Source organism: Macaca mulatta, chromosome 15 (genome assembly GCF_049350105.2).
Source record: "Macaca mulatta isolate MMU2019108-1 chromosome 15, T2T-MMU8v2.0, whole genome shotgun sequence".
In the NCBI taxonomy this organism is placed as follows: domain Eukaryota; kingdom Metazoa; phylum Chordata; class Mammalia; order Primates; family Cercopithecidae; genus Macaca; species Macaca mulatta.
In genome coordinates this window covers 20030692-20049792 of record NC_133420.1, presented here as the reverse complement: position 1 = coordinate 20049792, position 19101 = coordinate 20030692, and the positions used below count along the sequence as shown (strand labels likewise).

The 19101-nt window shown below is 48.9% G+C and overlaps 1 protein-coding gene across 18 annotated transcripts in view; it reads left to right on the top strand.

Moving 5' to 3' along the window:
* STXBP1 (syntaxin binding protein 1) overlaps window positions 1-19101 on the top strand; it is an 80142-nt gene that overhangs the window by 52654 nt on the left and 8387 nt on the right. For 12 of the 18 annotated variants that reach the window (XR_013404609.1, NM_001261163.1, XM_077965218.1 and 9 more), the window contains 10 exon segments: window positions 621-751; window positions 2530-2637; window positions 4670-4730; window positions 7070-7135; window positions 8204-8284; window positions 10827-10965; window positions 11665-11774; window positions 13135-13236; window positions 14886-14971; window positions 17185-17339. Coding sequence is in view for 13 of the 18 variants with exons in the window: in NM_001261163.1 (NP_001248092.1) it covers window positions 621-751; window positions 2530-2637; window positions 4670-4730; window positions 7070-7135; window positions 8204-8284; window positions 10827-10965; window positions 11665-11774; window positions 13135-13236; window positions 14886-14971; window positions 17185-17339 (1039 nt within the window). In the remaining 5 variants the exon portion in view is untranslated. 18 annotated transcript variants of the gene reach the window in all.

Sequence of the window (19101 nt, the reverse complement as noted above, 5' to 3'; positions counted from 1 at the left end):
CGATCTACATGTGTTCAGCGTGGCCAGGGTGACCAACTTGTTCTGTTTGCCAGGGCTTTCCTGATTGCAGCTCTGAATGGCCCACGTCCTGGAAAACCCACAGAAGCACAATAGCAAACCAGAAAATCAACACTGACACGCTCTTCAGAGCTCATTCAGCATTCCCTCGTTTTTACACATGCTCTGTGTACAGTCTTGTGCAGTTTTACACATGGATAGATTCATGTAACCATCTTACAATCAAGATACAGAGCTGTTTCCTCACCACCTTGATTTTAAAACTGAAAGTCCCAGGTCCTGGGAACCCGCTCAGTCCCGGGCACACTGGAGGGTGGTTGCCCCATTTGTAGTTGAACTTGGGCAGCACACTCCTACAGAAACTCACTTCGGCTCCTAGCATTTCATATCTGCCTCTAAGTGCGCTTGCTATGAAATGGAAACACTGGAGTCTTTTAGGGTGTTTTTGGTGATCTTGTCCAGTGGTAGACTTCTGTGCTGCATTAATAGCTTTGCACCTCAGAGTTTGCTTCCTGCTGCCCTCCTTTGCAAGAGGGGTTCACTAGGTGGAGAAGCCGGAGTTGGCTGAGTAGCTTGTGAAGCATCTCCCTGTTTTCCCCCAGGGCCCAGACAAGGCACGCTCCCAGCTTCTGATCCTGGATCGAGGCTTTGACCCCAGCTCCCCTGTGCTCCACGAATTGACTTTTCAGGCTATGAGTTATGATCTGCTGCCTATCGAAAATGATGTATACAAGTAAGTATAGTGTTACAGACCCCAGAGCTCTGCACATGAACCAAAAATATGTCTAGAAAAAGAACGGGTTTTTTTGTTTGTTTTGGGACGGAGTCTCGCTCTGTCGCCCAGGCGGGAGTGCAGTGGTGTGATTTCGGCTCACTGCAAACTCTGCCTCCTGGGTTCATGCAATTCTCCTGCCTCAGCCTCCCAAGTAGCTGGGGTTACAGGTGTGTGTCACCATGCCCAGCTAATTTTTTGTATTTTTTTTAGTAGGGATGGGATTTCACTGTGCTGGTCAGGGTGGTCTCGAACTCCTGACCTCGTGATCAGCCTGCCTCAGCCTCCCAAAGTGCTGAGATTACAGGCATGAGCTACCACACCTGGCAGAAAAAGAGCGTTTTTTGTTTTTTTTTTTTTTTAAGACGAAGTCTTGCCCTGTCACCCAGGCTGGAGTACATTGGCACAATCTCAGCTCACTGCAACCTCTGCCTCCCAGGTTCAAGCAATTCTCCTGACTCAGCCTCCTAAGTAGCTGGGATTACAGGTGTGCGCCACCACGTCTGGCTAATTTTTTGTATCTTTAGTAGAGATGGGGTTTCACCATGTTGGCCAGCCTGGTCTCGAACTCCTGACTTCATGATCTGCCTGCCTCAGCTTCCCAAAGTGCTGGGATTACAGGTGTGAGCCACTGTGCCCAGCAAAAGAGTGTTTTTAACCCTAGGAAAAATGGTTCATTGATACAGCCTTGCAAATTAGCCTGTAAGTTTTTCTCTGAGTTCCACAGATCCACGTGGCATTTCTAGGCAGGAACTCATGACCTGTCCTCTTTTTGGGGAGGACAAGCACTTTAGGTCTTCGTTTCCCGGCTCACATCACCTAAGGTCATAGCCTACTTGGATATGTTAATATGTTGATTTTGTGTTTATGTGTGTATCTCATTCAGAGTTGAAATTTTTATTTTCTGTTGTACTGGTTCTGCCTCTCTGGAGGCAGAGTTGAAACTTCTTGTTTATAGATCCTGAAATATGGTGATGATGAAATATATCAACAGAAGTTTCGTACTGAACTTTCCTTACAGAGAAGCTGTTTTCTTCATTTATAAAAAACATTTTTCTTGGTAATAATCATCAGAAATTTAGTTTCTAAAAACCAGTTTTTCCTTTTATGGAACCACACTGCATGAGAAACAGACTGTATGAGAACAGACATTGTTCTCATGGCATTTAATAGCACCCATCATAAAGATAGTGGTTTCAAAATGAAGATTCCAAAAATATGAGTGAATCTCGGTTCTCCCTGTTGGTAGCTATAATTTGTGCTTCCTCCAGCTGTTTGCGATTTCCCATGTGATGGGTGCCGAGGGCCCATTGCAGGCAGCTGCTAGAAGCTATTTAGGCACCACACATTGAGGATGACATCCCAGTGCCTTTCCAGAGGGACAGATACGATCTTTACCTTTCCCCTATAAATAACTAAACTCATGTATGACCTGACTTCATGCCCTGGACAGGCAGCTCAGGTGGAGCTTGTATCAGCTGACCCAGAAGATTTTAAGACAGAGTTTCAAGTTGGTTGACTTTGAATAGAGCTTTGAGTCTCTCCTACCCAAGGAATTGCAGCCCGGGTCAGTGCTGCCACAGCAGGCCTGACTGACACGTCCAATGTTCGGGACTTGCTGTGACGGCACTTGTGAACATCTGACAGCTGAGGGTGGTGAGCTGTTGCTGTAAGCTGAAGAGGGTTCGATGACTGTTGTGGAGACAGTGCGCTCCAGCTGAGTCCCGTCTCCATTCTAGGTACGAGACAAGCGGCATTGGGGAGGCACGGGTGAAGGAGGTGCTCCTGGACGAGGACGACGACCTGTGGATAGCACTGCGCCACAAGCACATCGCAGAGGTGTCCCAGTAAGAGCCCCCTACCCCCTTCTCCAGCGAGGCGCCTTTCCCCAGCTGCTGTTGATGATGTGCTCACTCTGGGCACCTCGTGGGGGCTCATCCTTGTGTGAATTCGTTTCCTTGGCAGAGTCATCAACATGCTAACCCATAATGATAAATCCCTTCTGTTCTCTGAGCTTGAGCTACTCCGACTTCGTGAAGTTAGAAAATCAATTTTGTATTAGGGCTGCTTTTAGGATTCTTGGAAAACATATGTAGCTCTCTCAGAAAAATGCATTACAAACATTAAAAATTTAAAGCTAGTTCATTCCGTTGAAAGACCCAAACACCACAGTATACAATTGGACTTTCTTTTTTATAGCTGCTATATTCAACCTTCCCTGTTTTACCTACAGTTCCTGAGCAATAGCTGATGTCTCCTTACTAAACTGTATCCAGCTCTGAAAATGTTTCAGAATGTTTCTAATATTTAAACATTGTTGTAAGACCTTTAAACCGTAGATAATGATTCTGCTTTTTCAGAAAGACACATTCTGCTACCCTGAGTTAGCGATATATTCAGGAAATTTCCCAGGAAGAGTGAGAAAATAATACAGCCTTGGATGGTTCTGTTGTTTAGAGAAGAGGTCTCTAAACTTTTTTGATCACTCAGCTTAAAAAGATATTAACCCATGGCCCGGCATGGTGGCTCACACCTGTAATCCCAGCACTTTGGGAGGCCGAGGCAGGTGGATCACCTGAGGTCAGGAATTCGAGACCAGCCTGGCCAACATGGTGAAACCCCATCTCTACTAAAAATACAAAAATTAGCTGAGTGTGGTGGCGTGTGCCTATAGTCCCAGCTACTTGGGAGGCTGAGGCAGGAGAATCACTTGAACCTGGGATGCGGAGGTTGCAATGAGCCAAGATTTCGCCATTGCACTCCAGCCTGGACAAAAGAGCAAAACTCCGACTCAAAAAATAAAAAAGATATTAATCCACATTTCAGTAAATTAAATGTATTTATGAATTTAAAGTATGCTTTATTGTACTAATGTGTGTATTTATAACATATATATATGTTTGTATATTTTTCAAACATGAATTATGTTTCACTATTTATATTCCAACATAAATTTGAAAAGAATGAGGTAAAATAAACACAGATATTCTAATATTTTCTTCTCTTTTCTCCTTGAATAATCTGGTACACCCCACTCTGGAGATCACTGGTTTCAAATATTAATTAGAAAAGCTACGTGTCTCTCTTCTCTCTTAGAAAATAACTTCTTCTCTTTTCTTTTTTTGTTTTTTTTTTTTTAAGACCAAGCCTTGCTCTGTCACCCAGGCTGGAGTGCAGTGGCACAGTCTCAGCTCACTGCCACCTCTGCCTTCTGGGTTCAAGCAATTCTCATGCCTTAGCCTTCCAAGTAGCTGGGATTACAGAAGTGTGCCACATGGCCGGGTGCGGTGGGTCACGCTTGTAATCCCAGCACTTTGGGAGGCCAAGACGGGTGGATCACGAGGTCAGGAGATCGAGACCACCCTGGCTAACATGGTGAAACCCTGTCTCTACTAAAAATACAAAAATTAGCCAGGCGAGGTGGCGGGCGCCTGTAGTCCCAGCTACACGGGAGGCTGAGGCAGGAGAATGGCATGAACCCGGGAGGCGGAGCTTGTAGTGAGTGGAGATTGCGCCACTGCACTACTGCCTGGGCGACAGAGCTAGACGCCGTTTCAAAAAAAAAAAAAAAAGTGTGCCATCATGCCCAGCTAATTTCTGTATTTTTAGTAGAGACAGAGTTTCACCATGTTGACCAGGCTGGTCTCGAACTCCCAACCTCAGGTGATCTGCCCGCGTTGGCCTCCCAAAGTGCTGGGATTACAGGTGTGAGCCACCACGCCTGGCAAAAAGTAACTTTAAATGCATACCTTACTGGCAGGAAAACCACTTTAGGAGTACCACATACTCCTAAAGGAAAAAATTGCATGACACCTATAGCATCCATAGCAAGGCCTATGGTGTTGCTGTGAAACTTAGCTGCCTCCTTTTATTTTCCAGGGAAGTCACCCGGTCTCTGAAAGATTTTTCTTCTAGCAAGAGAATGAATACTGGAGAGAAGGTAAACCCATGCCATCGCTCAAATGCCCAGTAAATTAGTCCCTGCTTTCTCTCTAAGAGCAGGGAAGTTGCCTCCTCTGAATAGGACTAGTGGGTTAGAAAGGTCATATCCCTTTTTTCGTTTACATCATTTTGCCTTATTTTTATTTTGTTATTATTATTATTATTATTGATAGAGTCTTGCTCTGTTTCCCAGGCTGAGGTGCAGTGGCAGGATCTTGGCTCACTGCAACCTCCGCATTTTGGGTTCAAGCAATTCTCCTGCCTCAGCCTCTTGAGTAGCTGGGATTACAGGCATGTAACACCACGCCTGGCTAATTTTTTTGTATTTTTAGTAGAGATGGGGTTTCACCATCTTGGCCAGGCTGGTTTTGTACTCTTGACCTCAAGCGATCCACCCACCTCAGCCTCCCAAAGTGCTAGGATTACAGGTGTGAGCCACCGCGCCCAGCCATTTTTACACTTAAGATACAGATCTAGGCTGGGCGTGGTGGCTCATGCCTGTAATCCCAGCACTTTGGGAGGCCAAGGCAGGTGGATCACAAGGTCAGGAGTTCGAGGTCAGCCTGGCCAACATGGTGAAACCCCGTCTCTACTAAGAATACAAAAAATATCTGGGTATGGTGGTGGGCACCTGTAATCCCAGCTACTTGAGAGGCTGAGGCAGGAGAATTGCTTCAATCCGGGAGGTGGAGGTTGCAGTGAGCCAAGATTACATCATTGCACTCCAGCCTGGGTGACAGAGTGAGACTCTGTCAAAAAAAAAAAAAAAAGATACAGATCCAGAACCCCTAGATTTTGATATTTACAGAGAACTGCTTTTTTGTTACTCTGAGGGTTAATATTTACTGTTTTGGATCATGCTTCATTTTAAGCCAGAAGAACAAACTGCGAGACCTTTTTTTAACTTGTAGTGAAATTATAATTTATGGCCGGGTGCGGTGGCTCACGCCTGTAATCCCAGCACTTTGGGAGGCGGAGGTGGGCGGATCACAAGATCAGGAGATTGAGACCATCCTGGCTAACACGGTGAAACCCAGTCTCTACTAAAAATACAAAAATTAGCCGGGTGTGGTGACGGGCACCTTGTAGTCCCAGCTACTTGGGAGGCTGAGGCAGGAGAATGGCATGAAGCCGGGAGGCAGAGCTTACAGTGAGCCAAGATTGCGCCACTGCACTCCAGCCTGGGTGACAGAGCAAGACTCCTTCTAACAAAAAAAAAAAAAAATTAGAATTTATAACCTACCTTACCTGAGCCTCTCCATATCCTGCCTGTTTATCAGAGGTGGCGCACCTTTCTTAGTCAAGGGAAGTGGAATTACCAAAATGCAACTCTGGTTGTATTACTCCCTTGCTTAAAACCATTTAGGGACTTCCTGTTCCCCTTAGAATAACTCCCATCTGCAACACACACACACACACACACACACACACCCCCCTTCCAAAGCCCAGATCATGAGCCCCACAGGCCTCTCTCTGCTCTCATCTCTGCCCCTGTCCTTCTTGCCCTGCCTTCCTGCTCCAGCCATGCCAGGGTCCTCTTGCCTCAGACCTGGCCAGGTTCTTTGGCTCAAGCATCATTTCCTCAGGGAAACCCTCCCGGGTCCCCTACCTAGACTAGGCAGACGTCTGTGCCATGTGCACCCACACTACCTGGTGAGTCCCCTCGAAGGGCCCTGATCTCTGCAGTGCTTTATCTGGCTCCTCTCCTGGATGCTCTGATTCTCCATGAATCAGAGATTCTTTTTTTTACTTTTGTCCTTGTATCTCCAGCACCTAATAGTTCCTGGTATATAGTAGTAATTCGGTAAATTTTTGTGGGGTAAATGGATGGGATTAGATGGCCTACACAGTTAGAAAGCACACAGACCCATCTTGCCCCTCAGGTGCAGATTCCCACCCTCTCTGACCTCCCTGTTCCCCTGTCCACGCAGCCACAGTCTTTCTGCCAGGAGAAAGTGCAAACTTGATGCTAAGGCTGCTTGAGCTGAGGATGAAGAAAAGCAATGAATAGAAAGATTTTTTTCCTTACCAAGAATTAGTTCTCAACAGCTTTCTAGTTCAATAAGCATAGAATAAAATGTAACTTCTAGAGACTTCAGAGTTCAGTTCCCAACCTGTAAGGCAATCATATTTGGATCGAAAAAATTTTTGAGCCAGAGGCCTGGAAATCTAAACACACATGATCTTGTGTTTCACAGATTCATTTTGAGGGTCACGGAGAGTGCACTTGGGAACCCTAGTGAGGCCGGCTGTCCTGTCCTGTGCCCGCCAGCCTTGCAAAGCCTCCTGACATCAGGGCCATTAGAGTGACAGCATATGCTTTCCTTTCCCTTACAGACCACCATGCGGGACCTGTCCCAGATGCTGAAGAAGATGCCTCAGTACCAGAAAGAGCTCAGCAAGGTATGGCAGCCCCGAATCATCTGTTTGAATCATTGAGTAGAAACAACCGCAAAAAGACTTCTCAAAGCCCTTCTACTCTAATTGATCTATGGAAAATCACAGATTTTGAGTCATCTTCAATTTTTATTAGAAAAGAAAATGAAAGGCTGGGATAGGCACCTTATTTCCTGTCACTTTCTTTTCCCCTCTTTATGTTTTCCGTCCTATTCCCCTGCTGTTGGCAGGAGGCCTCAGTTCACCACATGAGCCTCTCCACAGGGCTGCTTGAGCATCCTCCCAACAGGGCCACTGGCTTTCCCCAGAGTGAGCCGTGTGAGAGAGAGAGTGCTAGGAGGAAGTCACAATACCTTTTCTGTCCTGATCCTGGATGCCATGCATTATCACTTTCTCCACATTGCTTATTAGAAGCAAGCTACTAAATCCAGCCTACAGTTAAGGAGGGAATGAAGCTCTGCCTCCTGAAAGGAGGAGTATCAAAGAATTTGTGGATGCATTGTAGTAATAAAACCATCATTGGCTGGGCATGGTGGCTCATGCCTGTAATCCCAGCACTTGGGGAGACTGAGGTGGGTGGATCACCTGAGGTCAGGAGTTTGAGATCAGCCTGGTCAACATGGTGAAACCCCATATCTACTATAAGGACAAAAACTAGCCGGGTTTGGTGGCACATGCCTATAATCCTAGCTGCTCGGGAGGCTGAGGCAGGAGAATCACTTGAACCCAGGAGGCAAAGGTTGCAGTGAGCCGAGATTGCACCACCGCACTCCAGCCTGAGCAACAGATGAGACTCTGTTTCAAAAAAAGAAAAAAAACCATGGTGCCACCTGCCCTCATAAAGGAGTTCTCCTTCCTCTTAACTCTTCGAATGTGGTTTGTCCCTCTCTTTTGACATGTAACATTTTCTACTTTGTAATGATTGTGTACCCGCTTGTACACACGTTTTACCTCCTTTCTGAGGCTAGAGACTCCTTGGTGCCCAGCGGTGTTTTATACATAGTAGGTGCTCAGTAGATGTTGCATGCATCCGTGATTAGTCCCTTGGTCACAAACTGTTGTGCTTTTTCCTAGTACTCCACCCACCTGCACCTTGCTGAGGACTGTATGAAGCATTACCAAGGCACCGTAGACAAACTCTGCCGAGTGGAGCAGGTAGGACTCTCCTCCTTCTGCCATGGCAAGTTTTTGCCAGGTCCATTTACCCAGCAGAATTTTAACATCTGACCTCGAACATCCTGCAGAATCATAGGAAATAGAGACGGGAAGGCCTGCTAGATCGTGCTGTCTCAACTCTGGAGCCAGTGCGGTTGCACTGTCCATGGTAGGGACTAGATTGGTCTGGAATGCTGTGCCGTTTGGATTTTGCATGCCTATTTTGAAAGGCTTTATTTTCCCTGGAATGACTGAAGAAAGATGTGTGGGGTTCTGAGCCCTACGTTGACAGGGCTGGCAGAATTTTATATTCTGAATGTATTCTACCCTTGCCATGGCCAGGCCAGCTTTGGAGACCTTGAGCCTGACAGAGGGTAGAGCAGTAGCAGTCAGAAATTTGCTAGGATTGTAAATTGAGAATTTGGGATTTGAGTTCTGTCTCTGTCACTGATTATTTGATGTATCTGTTTCTTTGTGTTTCGTTTTTCTAATCTGCAAAAGGGAAATCAGTGCTGACATTTTTCAAGGTTGTCTTGTGGAGTCACTAATCCTGGCTTAGATTCATCCTAATTCTTTAAGTGTTGCACATTATAAAACCATCGTTCAACTTCTAAGCGAAGAAAGTTAAAAGATTCTGAAGCCGGCTGGGCGCGGTGGCTCACGCCTGTAATCCCAGCACTTTGGGAGGCTGAGAGGGGTGGATCAGAAGGTCAGTAGTTCAAGACCAGCTTGGGTAACACAGTGAAACCCCATCTCTACTAAAAATACAAAAATTAGTCGGGCGTGGTAATGAGTGCCTATAATCCCAGCGACTTGGGGGGCTGAGGCAGGAGAATTGCTTGAACCAGGAGGTGGAGGTTGCAGTGAGCAGAAATTGCACCACTGCACTCCAGCCTGGGCAACAGAACGAGACTCCGTCTCAAAAATAATAATAAGATTCCGAAGGCTCAGCTTGGCCTCTTTTCATGGAAGAAAAAAATTCAGGATCTCAGTGTGAAGCTAAGATTTCAATCCTCTGGTTTGATGTGACAGGCTCAGCTTAGGATTGTAAGCCCTGTCCTGTATCATTGAATATTTTATAAGGGGAAGCAGCCCTGCTAAAATCCATCAATTTTACAGGGGATTATAGCAAACACAAGGTGTCCTCTCAAATAGAACCTGACCATCTAGAAAATAGGTCATACCTAAATCAGTAAAAATGCAATTTGGGATTAATTTTGGAAGTTTACAAATTTTCAGAAGTGATCAAAAGTATGGTTGAAGTAGTTGCATTATTAAAATCACGCCCTGCTAGTCAAATGTCTGTTGAGGCTGGTGGTAGGACTGAAAGGTGAAGGGGCCTGTGAGAGGTGTCCTGCCTTCCTGGGACACAGACTGGAGACAGACTATGAACTCGAGATCAGAATTTGTATGGACTCTTGGGGTCTTGAGAGAAAAAAGGAGAGCCTTCAGGCAACCTCCTGAGAGCCACAAAGGAAGCTGCAGCTGAGTCCTGGTTGGCTGAGACCAGCGTGCTGCCTTCTCTGGCTCTGAGTCTCACCTGCATCATGAAGTAGGGTCAGAAGCTTGTGTTCACTTCACTCTTTCATTTCTAGTTTTTTCAGCTCTTATCTTTCCCTTCATCTCCTGGGGTTTGGATTTGCCGGTTTGGGGGCTCTTTTTTTTCCCTTTCTCACACATGGAACATGGTAGAAAGATTAAAAACAGGTTAAAACCCTGGAGCAGTTCAAACTCAAAAAGCATGTGCTTCAATGAGAGGGGAAGCAGAGTGGAAAGAATCTGCCCATGCGGAGGCATCCTAAAATCCCAGCACTTTTCATGGGGGGGGAAGCACATCCCTTTAAGCCCTGCTCCCTCACAGGGCCTTGTACCTCTAGAGGGCCTACCAAGATTTAGTCTTTTTTTTTCTTTTTTTTTTTTTTATGAGCCAGGGTCTTGCTCTGTCACCCGGGCTAGAGTACAGTGGTGCAATCATAGCTCACTGCAGCCTTGAACTCCTGGGCTCAAGCAATGCTCCTGCCTCAGCCTCCTGAGTAGCTGGGACTACAGGCATGCGCCACCATGCCTGGCTAATTTTTTTTATTTTTGGTAGAGATGAGGTCTCCACTGTGTTGCCCAGGCTGGTCTCAAAACTCCTGGGCTCAAAAGATCCTCCCACCTCAGCCTTCCAAAGTGCTGAGATTACAGGCATGAGCTACCACCCCCAGCCAGGATTGAATCTTTATCTGAGAAGCTGGCACAAGTACGCTGGCACTCACCTACAGTGAACAGCCTACTTTAAAACAAGATGGGAAATCATTGTGGTTTCTGTCGGGCAAGTGGCACTCAGGGCTTTTATCCACCCTCACTGATGCTGTGGGAGACAGTGCTGATCACACTCCTGCTAACTACAGTGCATGATGAGAATAGAAGCACCTGTTTTAAGACCTTCCCCAACCAAGCTGGCAGTTCTAGACATTTGTGGATCCTGAATTTCCTAAGAGCTACCATCCCTCCACACTGTCACCAGAGAGATGGGGCCAATGAGATATGTTTTCCATAGGACCTGGCCATGGGCACAGATGCGGAGGGAGAGAAGATCAAGGACCCTATGCGAGCCATCGTCCCCATTCTGCTGGACGCCAATGTCAGCACTTACGACAAAATCCGCATCATCCTTCTCTACATCTTTTTGAAGAATGGTAGGGCTGTGGGACCAGAGAAAGGCACAGGCCCTGTCTTGGGGAAACTGAGACAGCTGAGAAAGAGGAAACAAAGTAGAGAAGTCATTTAAAAGATACGGACTGGGGAAGGGAAAGAAGATCCCGGGGGCCCTTCTTGTTTGGGGAAATACAGTGTAGTCAGATCATTGCAGCTAGAGGCTGAATGTTCCCCGGTCATTGTAAAGTTAATAAATGGTGTGGAGTAGATGGAAGACGACAGGGCTGGGGAGGGAAGGAAAGCTGCTTGGCCTCGTGGCCAGTTTACCAGAGCTCTGCCCACCAGGTATTTTTAACTTGCATCACATTGGTAATCTCTGCCTTTAAAAACTGACTTTTACCCAGTTCAATCACAGTTGCCCAGGAATGTCCATTGTACAAAAGATAGATAATAAAACTCTCATCCAGTTTGACTTGATTCAGGGTGCGGGTGGGCAGGGGTTGCTGAGAAGCCAGGGGGCAGATGGAAACACAGACTGTGAGGAGCAGCTGCTGATGGTCCTCACTCAGGCAGAGTGGCTGGAGGGGAATCGGGATCCTCATGTTGTCCTCACCGACGGTGAAGCTGATGAGTTAGAGGAGCAATGTCCACTAACGCTGAGGGGAGAAGGGCCACCATCCAGCCTGTCCCATTGGGTGCATGGGGGCTGTGTGTGGTGATCGGGTGTCTTGTGCCCTCAGGCATCACAGAGGAAAACCTGAACAAACTGATCCAGCACGCCCAGATTCCCCCAGAGGACAGTGAGATCATCACCAACATGGCTCACCTCGGTGTGCCCATCGTCACCGATGTAAGAGGCCAGCTCAGGTTCTGCAGGGAGGCGGGAGGGGAGCTGGCAGATCTGTCTGCTTCTGCTCTCTGACTGACGTACAGCGTCCTCTGATACACACTCGTACGTCAAGAGAGAGAGAGACACGGAATCAGAGGATAAAGGTGTAAAGCTATATATAAACTAGAGGCACAAAGCCAAGAACTAGACCTGAACAGCAGTGAGTCATTCACAGACGTGAAAGCTGAGCTGTCTTGGAACCAAACCATAACAGGGTCCCCGCCGTTTTATCTGTCTTGTCTCAGGGTCCGTCTGGCCTCACCTTTGGACAGCTTAGCCTCAGCGTCCCCTGTGAAGATGAGAATATGATGCTTAGAGCTAGCAGTTTGGCCACCTTTGAGTCTACTGCACTGGGTTGGTTCAGAGCCAAGTTAGGGCAGGTTATCTGGGAGGCCTGGACCATGTGATGTGCTCTAGAAGAGATGGGGTGAAGCCTCCAGGACCCTTGCAGAGGACTCTGCCATGAGCCTCGTATGTCGCAGCCCCACTGTGTGCTTGTCTTCTATAGGCACAGCACTAACAAAGCTAGGGTTGCAAATATTCTCCCTCTGGAATCTTATAGACAAAACTGTTCCAGTGCCACCAGACCATAGCCCTGTAACTAGCAGCAGTTTGGCATTTTTAAACCCTTGCTCACAAGAGGGATCAAAATGAGAATGGAGACATGCATTCATTCAGTACAGCCGTGCTGCCGAAATCCAGTACGGCATGCTCCAAGTAGTATGCCCTCCTCTAACACGCAGCAAACTACTTTTTCAACTGCCTGGAGTTTGTTGTTTTTTTTTTTTCTAATGGCACTTACATACTTGACCTATGTTTGCCATTTTTTATGACTTTTTTTTTTTTTGAGAGAGAGTCTTACTCTGTCGCCCAGGCTAGAGTATCTTGGCTCACTGCAACTTCTGCCTCCCAGGTTCAAACAATTCTCCTGCTTTGGCCTCCTGAGTAGCTGGGATTACAGGTGCACACCACCATGCCTGGCTAATTTTTGTATTTTTAGTATAGACAGGGTTTCGCCGTGTTGGCCAGGCTGGTCTTGAACTCCTGACCTCAGGTGATCCGCCCACCTCAGCCTCCCAAAGTGCTGGGATTACAGGTGTGAGCCACCACACCCGGCCTTTTTATTACTTTAAAGAACAAGTTTGCTCCAGGTTCCCAAAAGGGCACATTTTGGGCTATTCCAAGGAAAACCATGCCCCCCATTACTCTTTGCCATTGCTGCCTCTGGGGTCCTTCAGAGAATTTCTAGAGAGTAGCAGAGGTCACCTAGGGCCCAAGTGGCCCTGACTCAGGTTCTCACCTGGTGTGTGTGTGCATGCAGTCCACGCTGCGTCGCCGGAGCAAGCCGGAGCGGAAGGAGCGCATCAGCGAGCAGACCTACCAGCTCTCACGGTGGACTCCTATTATCAAGGACATCATGGAGGTCAGTGCTGGGGCGTGGGGAGGAAGAACCAGGCCCAGGGCCCTTGGATAGTCGGCCTGGATGCTTCCAGCTTTACCTGCTGCGAGGTGCCACTGACTTCACGGGTGCTGCCTCCACTTGAGGATTCCCATCCAGGCCTCCTTCAGCCCTCGTGGCGCCCCTTGCCCTGCGGGTTTATGAAGAGCTGATAGACTGTTAAGCACGGCCCCAGATCTATTTGTCGTTATGTCTTGGAGGACTCAGCTCCTATAACAGAGACCCCTCTAGGGTGCCACATCCAGAGGGGCCCAGGTGCCTCTCAAAGGTCAGATGAGTGACATCATATCTCCACACAGGTGGCTCAGCACACCTCCCCAGTGCAGCCCTGCCTGCCCTGCCCTGCCCTGCCCTGCCCTCCTCCTGTTGTTCCCTACCTGAGCCTCCACACACAGCAAATCAGACTCTGCTCCTCTGGCCAAAGCAGCCCCTTGCCTGGCATGTTCTCACCCTTCCACTTCCCTTCCCAGATCCTGCTTTCCATCAAAGCCCCTCTTGAATCTCACCATTTCCATCTGCTGCCCCATCTGTCTGAGCACTCAGCACACGGAGGCCTCCCCTGGACTTCTTAGTGCACATGTGCCACTCGGTGCCTCGGGTCGCCTTTTCGTTTGTTGGTCCTGTCCCCTCAGCTGCTGTGTCATCTGCACAGAGCCTCTAGTGCAGCAGGTGTTTTTGCAGTTGTTGTCTCTGCTAAAGAGACATGTTGGGCTGCCAGGTGTATAAGGTGGTGGCCACCACCATAGCTCTGTGGGGTCACTCCCTTCTCTCCTTGTAGCGGGAAGAGACCCTGCATAGAATCCCGCACCACTAGATCTTTCCAACTTGATTGGTGAACAAAACTAGGGTCTAGAGAATGAAGGAGTTTTTCTCGGGATCCCTTAGTTAATTCCTGGCAGCCCAGGTGTTCCTATTGAATTGTACATTAATATAAATGTATTTTAAATATATAGAGTGAGTCAGCTCCCATTTTTAAAATCCACAAATTAAAAGGATGGGTGAACATGAAATATCTAGAAACCTATTATATCTCTTTGCTTGTTGGGATAGCCAACCCCTCTGTCTCATTCCCTCCTTTGTTCTCTGCTCCCTTTTGCTCCCCCTCCTCTCCAATCCCCTAAAGAGACATGTGTAGGCTTCATGTGGGAGCTGTAAGGAAGAGTGTGGATTTCTAGGCAGCAGGAGGTAGATGGTGAGAGTCCACCCACCAGATAATTAGACACTTGGAAAACGGAGTGGGTGAGACTCCTTTGTGCAGGAGAGACTGCTTGTGCCTGGTTTCTACAAGGCTGATGGCAAGTATCAGGAATTTATTGGACAGAATGCATCATTTATAAAACCTCACATAGATTATGAAAGTGAATAAACTGGAAGAGAAGCAAGAAAAAACTTCTCTTAAAAAGCAGGCTATCTCAGCGTCCAGACAGTTACAAAGCATCTGGTCTAACCGAGCCCTGTGCTAGGCACCTCTGGCCGCAGGGAAGGGAGCTCTGGTTGCTGCAAACCTGGCCATGGCTTTGCCAAGTGACATGTTCTCCAGATCATCTGGCCTTGGTTCCCGTCAGCACTTTTCAGACAGATGGCAAGCTAATATCTGTCTCTTTTCCTTCTAGGACACTATTGAGGACAAACTTGACACCAAGCACTACCCTTATATCTCTACCCGATCCTCTGCCTCCTTCAGTACGACTGCCGTCAGGTAGGTGAAAATCCCTGAGCAAGGACAGAGCGGGGCCAGCTCTGGTTGGATGTCAGCTCTGCAGCAGTCCCACTGTGTGGCTGTGTGATCTGCCAGAACCCTCTCGCTGCTGCTCCCCACAGCTGCAGCGTGGGCCAGGTCCGCACAGTGGCCCCACGGCCCTTCCCCCTCCAGCATCCTGTTCCTCTCTGATTCATCGCTCACACCTCCCTCCCTTACTCCGCATCAGCCGTGCCAGCTTCCTCGCACTTCTCGAACAGTCAGGCCCACGTCTGCCCCAGGACCACTGCACTTGCTTTTCCCTCTGCCTGAAATTATCTGTCCCCAGATATATCTGCATGGGTTGGGCACGGTAGCTCACACCTGTAATCCCAGAACTTTGGGAGGCCAAGGCGGTTGAATCACTTGAGGTCAGGTATTTGAGACCAGCCTGGCTAACATGGTGAAGCCCCATCTCTACTAAAAATACAAAAATTAGCTGGGCATGGTGACTCACGCCTGTAGTCCCAGCTACTCAGGAGGCTGAGGTAGGAGAATTGCTTAAACCCGAGAGGCGGAGGTTGCAGTGAGCCAAGATTGCATCACTGCACTCCAGTCTGGGTGACAGAACAAGACTCCGTCTCAAACAGACAAACAAAAGATATGTCTGCATGGCTTGCCGCTTATCTCCTTTGGTCTTTAATCAAGTGTTACCTTCTCCAATCTTGCCTCACCACCGTGTTTAAAATTGCAGCGCATCAGCGTTCACAGCTTTACTTCTGCGGTCCAAGTGTGGAGCAGCCCACATGTCCCCCAACTGACGAGTGGGTACCACACATGGTCTCTGCACACAGTGGCTCCTGAGAACAGTGAGGGCTGAGCATGCACTCGGGATGGTAGAGTTATCAGCTTGAGAGGGCAACCCTGGCACTGCAGCTGTGCCACTCCTGGCACCCCAGGATGTACACGTCTCTGTCCCTCCTCTCCTGCTTTCCCCGCCTGTCTTCTCTCTTGCGTCTCCTCTCTCTGTGTTCACTTTTGGCCTCAGCTGGGCCAGAGGCCTGTGGCGGCCTCTGTGTTATTGTGCAGCCCTTCTCATGGCAGCAGAGGCAAAACGAAAATTGCCAAACATGGCATAAAATATAAAATCCCCAGTAGCGCCACAATCAGGCTGGGTGATGAGAACACGATGTCAAATGATTGCACAAGGAACAAAAGTGACCGTGAGATTCTCTGTTGGCCCAAACGGTGCCCCAGGCTTCTTCCTGGTTTGGAAAGTGACTGTAAGGCTGTCATGAGTCAGGAAGAAAGGTGATGCATTGCAGTGGCCAGAAAGGACTTGCTCCTTTCATCTCATTTTTCTCATTTTCTTAACCTGGGAACAACCCATTTGTTCCTATTTCTCAGTCAAAGGTAAAGGCTATTGAAGGAAACCCAGGGACAGAGGGAGGCCCCTCTGGGAGCAGCCCCACCACTGAAGTACTCTTCTTGCCTGGCTTCACCGCGATTTCCAGAAGGCAGCTCAGGGATGGAGAAGCCTCCCCAGTGGTGCCCGGACAGGGTTCCAGGGCTTCCCTGTGCTTGGCCCTATAGCACCGAGCTCTTCATCAGACCAGGATTTGGGCTCACTTCCTTCTCCCTACCTCCCCATTCAAGGACGACCTTCTTTTGGTCAAGGCCTGTGTCTCCTTGGGATGTGGTACTGGGGAGGCCCTCACTCAGTACATGTTTTCAGGGGATCTGTGTGCCAGCCTGAAGGCGGCTCTTAGACTGTCATCACTGCGCACTGACAGCAGAGTGTCCCAGGCAAGCTCAGAGGCATGCACGACTTGGGGTAGACGTCTGCATGAGCCTGTAGCAGGGGGATGCTACTGAACTTGACCCAGCAAAATGTCAGAGCTGAACTGATCCTGTCTGTCGCCTGCATGTTTCTAAGAGTGACAAGGTCACAGCAGCACAGGCGTTCATAGTGACTCTTCTCCTGGGAACCAGACCACTTGAAAATTGCATTGCAGTGAAATTCAGCCAACACTCACTAAGTGTCTACTCTGTTTGGGGCACAAGTGTACAGACCTAATATGTAAACAAACCACTGGGGTATGAAGCACTAGATGCCGTGAGTGCAGATAAACTGACTGATATACGTGCACTCTCTCTCTCTCTCTTTCTGTCTCTCACTCTCACTCTCCCTCCCTTCCTCTCTCTCTCTCTCTCTCTCTCTCTCTCTCTCTCAGCGCCCGCTATGGGCACTGGCATAAGAACAAGGCCCCAGGCGAGTACCGCAGTGGCCCCCGCCTCATCATTTTCATCCTTGGGGGCGTGAGCCTGAATGAGATGCGCTGCGCCTACGAGGTGACCCAGGCCAACGGAAAGTGGGAGGTGCTGATAGGTGAGTGGCCATGCTTCCAGCGGAAGGCGCCGCCGCATCGCACCTCAACTCCATTCCACGCTTTGGTGTCGCATTCTGTCATAGACTCCCTTGACCCACAAAACTTAGTCTCTGTGGACAGCAGAAGCTGGGGGCCAAGGGTTCCCTCCTTGGTCTGCCCTGCCGCGTCTCTCAGTGGAAGGCAGCCTCATGAGGTGAGAAGTGCCTGATCGCAGGGTCTGGCAGACTCAGGCTCAGGTTCCTGCTCTGCAAACTGCAAGTAGGGGACCTTGAGCAAGTGGCTGGAGCTCTCCAACCATTTTTTTACTCAACAAAATGGGATCAGTAATACTCACAGCATGGAACTAGGCCCAAGATGAGGTCTGTCAGTTTCCTGGCATTGGCCTCATACCCAGGCAGAAATGGGCAGTGAATGGCAGTCAATCGCTGCCCTCTTCACTTGTCAGGTGGAGATGGACAGACAGCTGTGAGCAGGTGCTGCCTGAAACTACTGCCTGACCATTGGACTCTGCTCAGGGCTACCCCAGCCACCTCCAACCACTTTCTAGCTCTGCCATGCCCTTTCTCGTATTTCCTGTTCGTTTTCCAAAAGAGAGGAAGCGACTCGTAGGAGCTGACAACGCAGCAGGAGCTTTTTCTCCCTTCTCTTGCCTTTGGGGGCTTCTATGATGTTTAGGGCTGGAAGAAGATGAATGAGCTAAGAAAAGTCTTGCTTTCTCCAGATGCCTCCCTTTTTGTCCTGTTTTGCCCTTAACAAAATGGAGGGAACCCACCAGCCTGGGGGGCCCTCTCAACACTGGCAAGAAGCTGTCATGTTCACTACCCTGGCTGGGCTCTGTTCTCAGTGGAAACAGGCTCATGCTGAGCAGGAAGAGGCCAAGGCTCTTGGCCTCCATTTGGAAAGGGGTGTGCTCTGCACCCGGTGGGGAATTATACTCTCCAGGGCCAAGGATGGCTTCTCAGGCCACTTACACATGAACTGCTACAGGGAGAGGCCCGGAGCTGCCCCAGCTGGGAGGCATCGCTGACCTTCTGCCACAGGTGCCCACCACTGGTCTTAATCCCAGGCACAGTCATTATCTCAATAACAAGTGGCGGTTTTATACCTCCAATTTGGGGTGAGCAAGTCACAGCACCCCCGCAAGGTATCCAAGTGTGCAGACTCCGTGGACCAGTCCACATGGCTGTTCCTGGGTTTTTCAAGATGGATCTGGGGCTGTCAGCCGCGTCTCTGAGAGCACAATCCGGTGGGGAGACTGTACCTCCCCGCCACAGCCCTCCAGCTTCCCGTGTCAGGTCACCAGCTCTCCACATAACTGTTTCTCCCTCCCGTTGTGTAGCCCCGGTGAGAAAGCCCTCTGCTCCCTGCTTGCATATGTGTTGCATGAATGTAGGGAGTAATTCTGGAGCTCAAACACAGCTTTTCTGGACAGAAGCTGTCACAGCCAGGCTTTGGGTGTAAATCTTCCCCTTCATCTTTAGACCTGACTTGAGGTTCCATATATTGGGAGGTGGGAACCTGGGGGTATGAAGTTGCCCATGAAGATTCATGGAGGGGCCTCGCACAGACAGCTGACGTCCGCTGTGTTGCCTCCCCTGCTTTGTGCATGCCAGCCGCCTTGCTGCCGTGTGTGTGTGCGCGCTTGTGTGTGTGTGCGCTTGTGTGTGTGCGCGCTTGTGTGTGTGCACTTGTGTGTGTGTGTGCATGCACGCATGTGTGTGTCTGGCTTTCTCATACCTCATTGACTGCATAAAATGTAGG